The sequence below is a fragment of the Suillus subaureus genome (assembly GCF_016647635.1).
Source record: "Suillus subaureus strain MN1 chromosome Unknown BJ212scaffold_397, whole genome shotgun sequence".
Taxonomy (NCBI): domain Eukaryota; kingdom Fungi; phylum Basidiomycota; class Agaricomycetes; order Boletales; family Suillaceae; genus Suillus; species Suillus subaureus.
In genome coordinates, this window is record NW_024538953.1 from 1 (window position 1) to 12,847 (window position 12,847).

The window sequence follows — 12,847 nt, forward strand, 5'->3', positions numbered from 1 at the left end:
CATAATTTGGAGTCGTGCGATTGTTCATGTCACCGATCTTCCTCCCGAACCAGCGAATATATCGTAGTGCTGATGCTACGAATGGTTCGTATCCACCCATTGCGTCAAGTAGGTTGTGCAGAGTAGGCAGAGCAGATGGTACCGGAAGCGCACCCATGCACGTTGTAACGATTCCGACCATAATCCTCCTCACGTGTCCCGGCATTTCATCATCGGCGCCCTCCTTCCCAGCATGCCGAAAAGATGCGTCATGCCGGAGCAAATCCTCATCCTTCAATTTCCCGATATAAAGCCATAGCTTCGCAATGAACTGTTGAACAGCTATGTTTGTCTGGATCAGGTGCTGTCCTGCGGCGGAGACTGATATCTGCGAGAGGGCACGAGTTGCAATGGAGATTGCATCTACATCGCAGATGTCGAAACCTTTTGGAGGGTCCCTCCGGGGCGGGAAAGGTAGAAAATGCCGATACATGAACTGCAGCCATGGAAAGAGAGTATCCCAACGTCGCACTAGTGCATCCGTAATCATCTTGTCCGCAAGACTTTCGTTGAGAACTCCACGCAAGCTAGCACATGTTTGTACGATACTCATCAATGACAATTTGGCCAAAATGAGGACTTGGGCATCATCAGTCGGTAGAGGTTGATCGGGGATCACAGCTGGATCCAGATGGGTGTAAAAGATAGGGAGCAATGCCATGTTCGCCTCAACATCGGTGGAATTATCGACCCAATGGTGGAGTTTGCGGAGATCATGCACCACGCCTTCAAGGGCTCCGTCTGTTGAGCGCTGGAAAGAGCCAATTGACATCGTCTGGAGTGATACAGGAGATTCAAAAATTGGATTTACCTGGATACGCTTGGGCAAAGATTTCAGAGCGGTTCTCTCTTGTGCAGTTAAGGACATATTGGTAGCTTTCAGTACTGACAATGGACAATCGGGGCATTGTGAAACTAAAATAGCTGTCAATGGTCCTAGTAACGTTCTCCGCTGCGGCTGCGGCATATCGTACAGACACATGAAGTCTGTGCTTGAAAATGCTGTGATGAGCGCTTACCTTCTCGCTAGTAAGCGCCCTGATTGTTGGGCAACGATGTTTTGATTCAACGAGCCATCAACCAAAAGTTGTCCAAAGCCTGCAGGTTTCCCGCAATTCAGTAAGTCGCACTGGACCCGAAGGGCTTTTTAGGTAATTACTAAATTCAGGACCGAATTCGAGATCTTTCTCCCGGGAACAACATTATCGACGACGAACTCCTCACCTTGAGGTGCTCGTTCACCTTATCTCAATGATACCTGTAATCGGAAGTATGATAACAGCTAAACATCAGACACTGCTATCTTCGAAAGCTAGAAAGACGATGAGAGCAAGAGGAATATTCGATAGTTGCGTCCGCGAGCACGAGATCATGATGAAGGTCGTTTACGCCAACCATCAACCCAGTATAATGATCAAGCTTCGTCAAGACCTGAGAGGACCAACTCGACAGAAAATGAGCGTGATCTATGTTGCAGTCAAGCCTGAAGCTGAGGAAGCCTTGGATTCTGAGTTCGACGCAAATAACCCGTCACCGTGATGTCGCTCATAAATCCAACTTCTTGTTCAAACAGTGCGTCTTTTGAGCCTTCGTCGCGGCGTGCAGAAACTGCCGGAATATAGGCTCACCATCTTCTTTTTAGAGTCAACATCACACTCCTCGGACTCTCCCTGACCCGTCCATTCAACTCGACTGCACCACGTCATTCAACCCTCTTACCCGCTCAGCTTGGGTCTCAAACTCCGGTGATGCTACCCTCTCATAGCACCGTTGGTTCTTTTGAAACGGAGACCTTTCCAGCAGTCATCCCGGTTAGTTGGCTAGACAAGTAGATAATAATGAAGGGCAAAGGTTCGTTGTTCTCTTGTGCTGCTCCGAACATCTCAATGTGCAGGACTCACATTCGAAGAGGTCATTGCAAAATGTGGTGCAGAGCGCTAGCAGTTCAAGTTCGATCATGCAAAGGTGATTGCTGCTGCAAAAGCAAAGGGCCACTTTCAAAGAACAAGGTCGCGCCATTACGCCGGGTATTTCGCCTGACATGCGGATAATTGCCTTTGCTTTGGCCTGGAAAAACTTCTTTAACAATCACCTGTGAAAATCACGCCACAGAAAGAAGATATCGGCCTCGAGCATCTCCAGCCAGTGTACGCCTGGGTCCGAAGGTAGGCGGGATGCTATTAACTATGAACTAGCTGATTATAAATATTGTCCCCAGGCAACGACAGCCAGATAGATCGCCCGAAGCTTCTACATACACAGAACAATGTGACACGTCACCGAATCCATGGGGACGTGGATGCAAATCCACTAGCCTCTGTTCATCGCACGATCAGGTGGACGTTGTGGTCGCAGTTGGTGTTAAATTTTGCAGAACATTCGAAATTCGCGCCGTCCAACACATCCCCGAATTATCCATGTCTTGTTCAGAATCTGCACCGCTACTCGAAAATGGTGGCCATATGGGTCATAGGAACCTCCCCTTTTCTCGTGTTGTCAACTTCATGAAAGGCGAGGGCGAGCCATCATGGACAGAATCGTTCAAGTTCTTTATTTTTGGGACATGGTTCAATATCCTACTCGTATTTGTACCTTTAAGCTTCATCTCACACAACTTGGACTGGGACGTTGGCCTTGTGTTTTTGTTTAGCTCTATGGCCATCGTGCCCTTGGCTAAGGTGGCAACCACTCCTATCATTAGACTCTTGGAAGACTGACATTGTCTTTTTTAGCTGTTGGGCGAGGCAACAGATCAGTTATCTGTCAAATTAGGAGAAATAATCTCAGGTCTCCTTAATGCATCCTTTGGGAATGCCTTGGAAATTGTCGTTGGTGTTGCTGCTTTACTCAACGGTTTGTCCACTGCTCTGAAGTTGTCCGCAAGTACTCACGATAATCCTAGGTCAATTGCGGATTGTTCAGATGTCTGTGAGTGTCTTCTTATAGTCACTATTTGCGATAGAATGTCCTTGGGTCAGATGATTGGATCGATCTTGTCAAACATATTGCTCGTCCTTGGTTGTTCGTTTCTCGCCGGTAAGGGACATCTGCTTTTGAAGGAGAGTACGGGCTCACCCGGTATAGGTGGATTATATCATACACAAGGATTTTTCAATGGTACTGGAGCTCAGATGTGCGTCCTCTGTATTTCTACCCTTTAAATCCTTGGTTGAATTGCAATATTTTTTCAGACCTACCTCTGTAAATTATCCAACTTATTCATTACAACGACAATTAACCAAGTCTAGCTTATGACTCTGTTATGCATCAGTACGAATATCTTCTCCAACTTGAGAGTTTCGCTAATATTTCATAGCGCTTGTTGTTCTTGCGGCATATACAAGTACTACAGACGCTGGAATGCAGAATCGTTGCAGTGATCTCGATGAATGTCCCACTGCGGGTCTTCTCTTTATCTCCAGAGGAACTGCCATATTGCTCCTAGGGGTTTACTGTGCCTACCTTTGGTTTCAGGCATGTTCTAATATCTTATTTCTTCAATGTGCTCATCCAAGGGTTCAGTTAAAAACCCATCCCTTTCCCTTCATCGCACCTTCTTCACCTACGGCTGAACAAAACAGTGAGGTAACGGTAGCATTGGCAGAAACGGAGGAAACGGAACCTCGCATGGGAACAGCCGCTGCCGGTGTTGCGTAAGTTTGGTTTCGTCATTTATTACATTAAATCCCTACCCTCGTTCGTTAGACTTTTATCGGTCACTTTCATTACCGCATTTTGTGCTGAGTATCGTATGTGTCCCACTTTGTTCCCTTGGTTTCATGTTCAACTGTTCAATTGTGCCAGTGGTTGCCTCCATCGAGGCGACTGCAGTCCGCTATTCCATCCCGGAGGCCTTTATTGGTGTTATCTTGTTGCCGATCGTAGTATGTTTCAAGTTGTATCCGGCTAACTGCCTACCAACATCGTTTGTAGGGAAATGCCACAGAACATGTCACTTCAGTCTGGATGGCAATGAAGAATAAATACGAGCTCACCATCACCATTTGCGTTGGGAGTTCGATTGTAAGTGTAGACCATTCATCATAAAATTATGATTGTACTCACTCTCGGACAGCAAATTGCCTGCCTCGTAGTTCCACTTCTTGTGATCGTCGGTTGGATGTACGACCATGTATTGCATCTCGCGAGATGTTATTCTCACTGTCCTTTTTGTTAGCGTCGGCCAACCCCTGACGTTGCACTTCCACAACTTCGAGGTCTGTTTATTCAGAATACATTACGCGTATTACCTAAGTTTCTAACGAATCTTCAGACAGTCGTCCTCTTTGCATCTGTCTTTCTAGTCTATCTATTGCTCATGTCAGCTTGCCTTTCACCACATAGCAACTTCCCTCTCGTTGACTTGACTCACTTGTTTTAGGGATGGAACTGCCAATTATCTGGAGGGTCTTATACTCCTTACCCTGTATTTGGTCATCGCCCTCGCATGTAAATTACCCATTGAACCCTTTAATCACCTTCTCATCGCCATTAGTTTGGGTAACCTGAGATACCACCGATTATTGCCATTATTGGCGACACTAACATAGTCAATTGCATGACTTCATCGAAGGGGAGCATCATACTATTATCCAAATGTGAAGGATCATGTGTAAGATAGGGCTGTCCTCCTGTCCGGTTGTGATCAACCATAGTGCGGGAGAGTGTGAGACCTTGGCACCCATTGAATGTAGTTGCATAATAAGCGAGTCTCATGTTTTAGAAATGATGGTATGCTGAAATCAAATCGGGAAGGTGTTCAAGAAACACCATGTCAGGAGCCAAATATCAAAACAGCTGTAGTGCTGTGTAGTCTTGATGCAACAAGGAAATATCGTCTACGTCTTGTAAAACGAAGAGGCTGTAGAGTTTTGATTTTTCGTAATTTAATGAATGTGTTATGACTCAGGGACAATTCCCATTACACGACGTGGCCTCAGTTTTTTCTAACTCCAGTATAAGACGTGATTAGTTGGTTGTTCGACAGCAGCCCAATCAGACAAGCATGACAAGAGACTAGTCCTTCGATTTGACAGAGCAGCGGCTATCAGTTAACTCAACACAAAAAACATTGACGCATTGCTAATACGGAACTCTGCAGGCCTGAACAAAACGGTAACAAACTGACGACTGTCCATAGCTCCTCTCCCACATTGCAACCACCTTCCGCCACCTTCAAAGCTCAGGCGTTGATATTGATGGGCGTGCAGCCGATGTTAATGAGCCCGGACTGGAAAGGTAACTTTAAGAAGTCTGAAATGGAATATAAAGGCTGAATACGTACATATTGATTGTTGCTGCAGCAGAGTGGCTCCTGGGAACAGGTCGCGCCAGCGCCAGTGCCAATAACGGAGATTGGGGTGCAGCTAAGACCGACACGACCGAGGATGTTCATGTCAATGGGAATCGTTCCATGTGCCGTCGCATTCTTATTGTACTCATCGACCTATTGTTGGATTTTAAGCATGATTTACGAAGGATATTTAGCGCTATGAAACCCACTGTCTGAGTCTCTTTACAACACTGAATGTTGCCTGTGTCGCACTGGTTGCTTGCCTGGCGGCGAACAAGGGGATTGGCAATTGCGAGAAAGCAGAGAGACGCTATGGACAAGAGACGAACAAACATTGTGCAAGACTGAAAGGCGAACTTTGACTAGGTGGTGATTTGGGGCGGTGGGTGATCAAGGAGCTGATGGGCAACTTGAACTGAGGGAGAGCGGGCGGAACTGCCAGATTTTATATCTGCAGACAGACCTTTTGACTTCGGAATCTCATTGCAGTCACCGAAGCCCCACCCTGTCGGCAAAATAATTTTAGTTGATGCCGACGGTGAATGTACATAGGTGAACATTCTACATTGCGATCGGAACCCGCCCCCTGTGTTGGTTGGGCCGTCGATCGATCGAGCTTTCCTCTTGGGCATACAGGTCTGTGAAACTGTACTGCAAATTTCAATCTTCCGAGCTCTCCGACCCACGGTGTTGCAAGAAAACCCGAGGGGACTCGACATTTAGCTTTTCCCTCTCCACGTTTGAGCTGCATGGAAGACATAGAATAGACAAGTATTGGTACTGTCTAGTGCCGCAGCCACACCTCCATAGGACCATGACTGCGAATATGCTTAATAATGATACAAGACTTGAATTAAGATCTTGACGTTCGGTGATGTCCATACCTGTCTTAAGAGCCTCGATGCACATATGTAGTCATCGCCTGCAATAAGTTAGAAGGTGCCACATATATAAGTATCTGGAGTAGCCATACGGTGACTCGTAATTAGTACTCACAAATTGAAACATGAATGTCCCTCGGTAGACCCCTCAGCGGGGGCATTGAATCCCCCCAATCGGAGGGATATCTTTGGGCTTGGTTTTTGTGTTGACTGTCATTCCGAGTTGGGTGTACTTGCACTGCATAAAAGATGTCCGAAGATTACGAACCTCCGAGGTGAAGAACCATCTAGAAAGGATATAGCAAGCTGGAAGCACACCTACGTCGTGCCCAACGCCATCAAGTCGGTCCGTCTTCGTCGTCTGATATACTGCAAGTGCTTAATACAATGACCGCCAAATCCGGGTTTCCCTGAAACTTGGCTGAAATCGACGAAATGATCTATACCATTAAGACTTTGCCATGGCTTTTAAGGAAGATACTCGCTAGTTAAAATGTGACCCTGCAGTCACGGTGGCGGCGTGTCATTTTAGCATGACTACGAGTACTGATATTGAACTGGAATCTACTATCCAGCAACCTGTGTTAGTAAATCTTGTTCATGAGATCATTCATGAAAGTGGAAGAGTAGCATCTAAGTAAGCCCCCAGCGGCAGCCTGGCTTCTAGTTTCTTGTAGGCTGATTTGAGGCAGCAGAGTTTAATTAATTACTTCAATTGATAATTTATTACGTACTTGACATTTCCAGGCCGCAGTTGCCGACCCTCTTGAGCAGACTCCAAGTTCAAAGTTGATCTTGAGCTTAACCATTGAAGAATTCTGCTTTGTTCGGTACCGAGCGATCATCATTAACACTGAGTGTTACTGCGTGTGGACATCGCAATCCCGAAACTTTCAAAGCCTTCTCTCGAACTTTTTTTCGAATGGTTAAGGTTAACTCAATACCACTTCAAGGGAACCTGACTAGGGTATGAAGGAATTCGACGCAGCTATCGGGACAACGCATGGATATCATCAAATGAGCCGATACTGGCTTGATATTCCTGATCAGTGACAGTAATTTTTGGAGCGATAGAAACGAAATCGAACTTCAAGCTACTATATACGAATTTGTAGGCCGCACAAACAAAACACATGTCCTTGACATCCATTTACACGAATGGTGAGTTGTAGCCCCTCGTCCACATGAAGCTTGATTGGTTACAGTGTAGGCGTCCTGGAGCACATGAAACCTGTCGAACGCCTGGTGAAGGGGGTAGTTACGGGTTTGCCGTTGTATAGGTCCTATAGGACAATGTTGCACAATGCACTTGTACTATCATACCGTATACGAGCCTGGCCCATAGTGGGCCACTTCACTGATATTAATAGGTTGGCCCACTTTATTAGCCGTGCCCCATGGAGTCTCTCCCCATTTAGCGTGTCAGATGTATGTACTAGTATTCGGTGGGATTTGCACCAGCTCACTGCTAACCATATCGTCAACAGCTTGGAACCATCATGCCCTGCTGCGCACCCGCTTAGACTTGAGCTTGATCTACGGTGCCAATATCCTTACACCCATTCTTGTCCGACCACTCATTCTGCCCATTTCTCTGCCCATCCTCCAAGTTAGTTTGTCTCTCGTCTCTACGTCGCACCACCATGCCCGGAAGCTTGGAGTGTTGCTTGATCAGACTCAAAGGTGATGCAACTTTGGTATTCATTCTAATTTTATCTCATGGTCTTCACCCACAGCCGTCAGCGGACAAAATACATAAGCGCCCTCTTAGCGTATCCACGCAGGCATTTACGTAGCCATTAACCTCGACTCAAGGAGGCGCTGGACACTAGCCATCCAACTTGAAGGTCCATCGTCTATGGTGATATTCTGACCGTGTAAAACCTTCTACCGAGACTCGCTGGCGTGATTCCAGTACTCATCGTTTATTTGTAGATCACCACACACGTCATCACCGGAGATCGGAGCATCCTTTGAACTCGGTTGAATGCTAGGCCATAGGAAACTTATTGGAATACTTGAGACATCATGGAATAGGCTGCTCGATCATGGAGATGAACCATTTGGTGAGTGATCTGCTTCCTATTCATGTATTTCCACTAGCTTCCCGTAGAGCTGACCTTTCCACCCATTGATGATACCTGCCCCGCTCTCACATTAAACGTCGCTTTTGTGCACGATTATGGGCAGGACGATACAGTGCTTAATGTGAGTGATGCCTAAACCGTGGTATGGGCTCTTGGAGCACGCAAAGTGCAGTTAACCTTTGAATACAAGATTGTTCGATGTACTGATGCAGACCCCGAATACACGAGTAAGAGTGGTGTCTCGCACCTAAGCGATGCTGTAGAGGATCTTCAGTTAATTCTAGACCAGTGTCCAGTCGGCCACCCTGACCACGCAGCTGCTCTCAGCAATGTCGCATGAGCTTAAGGGTATGCTCGAAAGAATCTTCAAGACATAGTTTCACCATCTCTCTATTCCGGGACACGCTTGGGTTGCGTTCGCACGGCCACCCGGATCACGCATCATCTCTTTATCAACCTACTGAAGGGCTGAAATGGTGCCACATCTATCAGGATACTACCGCTGATCTCGCCGAATCTGCTTAACTGGCGAACTTTGCATCTGATGAAGGTATCCACCTTCGACGAATCTCGTTTCAGCTCTGTCCTCTAGGTTTGGCGGCTTCTCATACGCTCCGCTTCCATCACCATGGTGCATGTCTAAATGTTGACATAGCCATCTCTTTGTACGAAGTGCTGCGCCTGACTGACACGAATCTAGTGATGTATTATTGGACAGTCTAGAGGGTGCCCTCCTTTACCGTTTCAAGCAATATGACGACAATGATATTGATGCCAGTCAGAGAACTGGACTGAACTGATGTCCAGACGTGTATTCACCAATTTATGCCAAGCTATTGAACAGGCTCTGTCATTGAAAAATATGACATGCGCTCGCAAATCATGTTTGGCAGCATGCACTATACCTATTTCATGCTGGAGTGAGCGTTTTGGGTGATGTTTACCTGTCAGATTCTCACTCACTAGCATGAGTTCAGTGTGCTTGTTACTGAATGTCTGTTACAGGAATTATCTCGCACTCTGTCAAGCTTGAATAACAAAAACAGAATACACTAGCAGAGGTGAATAATTTTGATATACATCTATATAATGTTTGCTGCCAAATTCCAACCCATCATTATTTCCTGGAGTCAGGGACTGCACTAAACAATAAACGATTTTCATTGGCTGACTACTTCCCAGCGCCACTGTGATTACATAACACAAATCTGGCAGCAGCCGCCACGACCACGACTGCGAACTGCTATTTATGAATTGGTGCATCAATGACTCTAAACTCCAAGGATACCTTGCTTAAGGCGCTACAACTGTCGCCTGACCTTGACGATGAGGCATTTAACCTCACATTATAGTTGGAATTTTTGTCTGAGGCGATTCAAAGGCAATCGGCAGAGACATCTCCGCCATAATAACAGTTGCAGTTGATGATGAAACACACCAGCCATCTCTCAAGACTGTGTATGATAATATTCTTCAATATCATGAGGGTCCAGCCCTTCTTGTGAGTAACTTATTCCATCCTCTATCGTATTTCAGAGCTTAATGGACTCCCTGTAGGAACCTCTCGACGTCCTGCCTGATCTCCTTCGGTGCCACCGTAAAGAGGCTGTTGACCTCATTAGCCTGATTTCCGAAAACAGCAGTCCGAAGGAGGTGTTGATTGTCATCCAGGAAACCCTGGAACAGCTAACCCAGCTAGCCTATGAAGATGAAGCTGAAGAGGAGCATGCTCCTGGTTCTGTCCAGTGTCTCATCAACGTTATCGTGTTGTCTACAAAATGTAAGTGTATTACAGGTGTCGACCGAACACTCACATCTTGGGGCCTCACAGCTGTGCCTAGATTAACTCTTGGAAAGAGGACTGCGCTGAGCATAGTCTCACCCTTGGTTTCTGGTGTCAGTTCAGCGGTTTCTTCGCTAGGAAGTCACTTCACGCGGGACAGTGGGCGTTCATTACTTGCAGGGGTCTCTGGCATGTCGGAGGCATTCTACACATGGATCTTCAAAACAGGCAACGAAGCAAATGTTGCAGAGGCGAGGGTCTGTCTACAGCATTTGCGATAGATGGCTTTGCAGACTCATTAACTTGCAGAAAATTATCAAACTACTTCTGGACACAACTGTTTCGGCTTGTGCGTCGTGTATCAGGGCATCGCTATGTGCCAGAGCTTTCGAGATGCATTATCCTCGTCTTATACTGTCTTCTGCAGTTGAACCCGAGTGGCAAGAAGGGGAGCAGGCCATTCTGAGCGTACTGGTAAGTCAGAGAAACCATGGAATGACATATATTCTGAATCGTATTAGACTACCCTTCAGGCAATGACCCTGTCACCACAGGATGTCTTGGATGATCCGACAATGAGTTCTCTAATTATACTTGCTCACGAACAACAAAACCCCCTACCCAAAGATCTGTCCTCCAAGTTGCATTCGATGCTCATGACTTCAATTCAGATGAATTTCGCCCTCGACGAGTCTCTCTTTCTTATCTTTCGCTGTGTTACGCAAGATCGCACACAGCCCGACTTCCCACCCGACCTTGCCACGTCGCTATGCACCGTTCTTCCCGCTTTGGCAAGCACCCATCTTGACCCATTCATCAGGCATTTCAGTCTTCGACTGATCGCACTCATTCTTGCGCAACTGCCATCTGTGTTACAACAACAAATCTTGATAACCCTAGCATCTGACACGGAGCTTCCTCAGATGCGGGCGGCCGCCATTGGTCTTCTTAAGGAATTTGTCCTAGAAGCACTGCAGGTCCCCGCATCGTCAGGAGAACAAAACATCTTTGCGTCACCACTGCTTATAAGATCCTTCGGACCGATCCTGTTCAGGACAATGCCGTTTGATTATTTGTCGACGATCCGGGCGGCTGGCGACATTGAGAAATCCTTGGAGCCCTCTCGGATCGCAGAGGTGCTATCATTTTACTACGTATTACTGCAACGGGACAGGGACAACAAGGTACGTTGTTTTGTACACCAACGCAAATAAAACTGACGATATCTCAGACTGGTATACGAGACCCGGATAACATCGCGAGCGTAGAATCGTCGTTACTGCGGCCTTTGCGCTCTTTTCTGGAAAAGTGGTCGAACGGTACGAGGATGTCGTATTTTTATGACATACAGCATGACAGATTCTTCTACAGCTAAGCCTATTCTTTCTTTAATCTCCCTGCAAATTGGCCTGGAAAGAATAGACTATGCTGTACAGATCATCCGAAGCCGGTAATTAAGTAATACACTAGGCTACACTAGGTCGCCGAGTGGAGTGGGATGATTTGGATGAGCGTCGAGTTCCAAATTAGTGTTTTTGCTTGTGGTCTTCTATGTAATAGTGGTGCCTATAGATAATAATCGTGATTCACTATTTCAGAACTTCCGACATACCTGATTTGTGCCTGATATCTTCGAGCACCTCATATCCACTGTATTGGAACCCACTGCAAGTCCAATTCAACATGAAAAACTTGGTATTACTACTAATTGGATCGCTTATGCTCCGTCACCGTCACTGCCGCCGCCGCCGATAGTATTGTGGGTAGAACTGGCAGAATCGCAGATTTTTTTGATGGTACTAGAACTTCATGTCTATATATTGAAAGGAAGAATAATATATAACTTCGAATTAATGTTGAATTCCAAGTCCGATCATCGTTTGGGTAAACGCCATGGTTAGCGCGGACCGTTGCGAGCGTCTTGACTCTTGAATGTGCTGATTCCAGTTAGACTGGTGACTGAGGCAAACCGTAGATTCCAGTACCAAGGAAACCGGCTGACTAGTACTTAGTCATTGTAGAGAGTTATAAAGTACGTACACTAATCTGAAAAACTGTCAGCGTGTAGTGCATCCTGTACTGCATGTCTTGGAGTTCTGCCACATGTTGTTTGGGAGGTTATGCCATCTGCCTGGCCCGCAGTACCAGTTCTGCCCTGCCACATGGCGGAATGGCAGAGTTTTGCCCACAACAGCACAACCCTAGCTCCGTGGTTTAGCATCAAGGGATCTCTCCGAGTCAGACTTTGTGTTGTCCTTGTAGGTCACGTGCTCCAGTTGAATTTGCTGGGACAAGCGTGTATGTATACGCGATACCGGGACCTGTGTGTGCTGTTCTTGGCACTCCAATGCCACGTCGGGGGTATGGCTGAGCACTGGCATTGTGATGGATCCACGCCTCTGCCCAACGGTCTTCCAAGGGTGCGTGACAATACTGCCATGATCCAATAAATTTGCCGCACGTTATCTACCACACTCCACACTTCTTCTCACTCGAAGCACCTATTTATGAGGTGCGAAAGTATGGGATTTGATATATTTATCCATGGTTATATACTATGGGAATGACCCTTCACCCTTGAGATGGCTGCATTCAGTCACAAGGAGCGTGGATGATATCTCGGAGATTTCGATTTGCAATGAGCTGTTCGTGAGCATACATTATCTCAGTATAGAAGGTGCGAGCAGGGACCAGTAGGATGAAGTTATCATGGGCGAGAAATGGGAGCGACCCTAGATTGTGATTTAAGGTAAGAAAATATAAA

The 12,847-nt window shown here is 46.4% G+C and overlaps 1 protein-coding gene across 1 annotated transcript; it reads right to left on the bottom strand.

Moving 5' to 3' along the window:
- Positions 1 to 5,221: 5,221 nt before the first annotated feature.
- On the bottom strand, positions 5,222 to 5,667 carry BJ212DRAFT_1292168 (hydrophobin; the record flags this gene model as incomplete). Its single annotated transcript, XM_041332135.1, has 3 exons — positions 5,222 to 5,281; positions 5,324 to 5,485; positions 5,542 to 5,667. 3 exons carry the CDS (start codon positions 5,665 to 5,667, stop codon positions 5,222 to 5,224), a joined length of 348 nt encoding a protein of 115 aa, XP_041185082.1.
- Between the last annotated feature and the right edge of the window lie 7,180 nt (positions 5,668 to 12,847).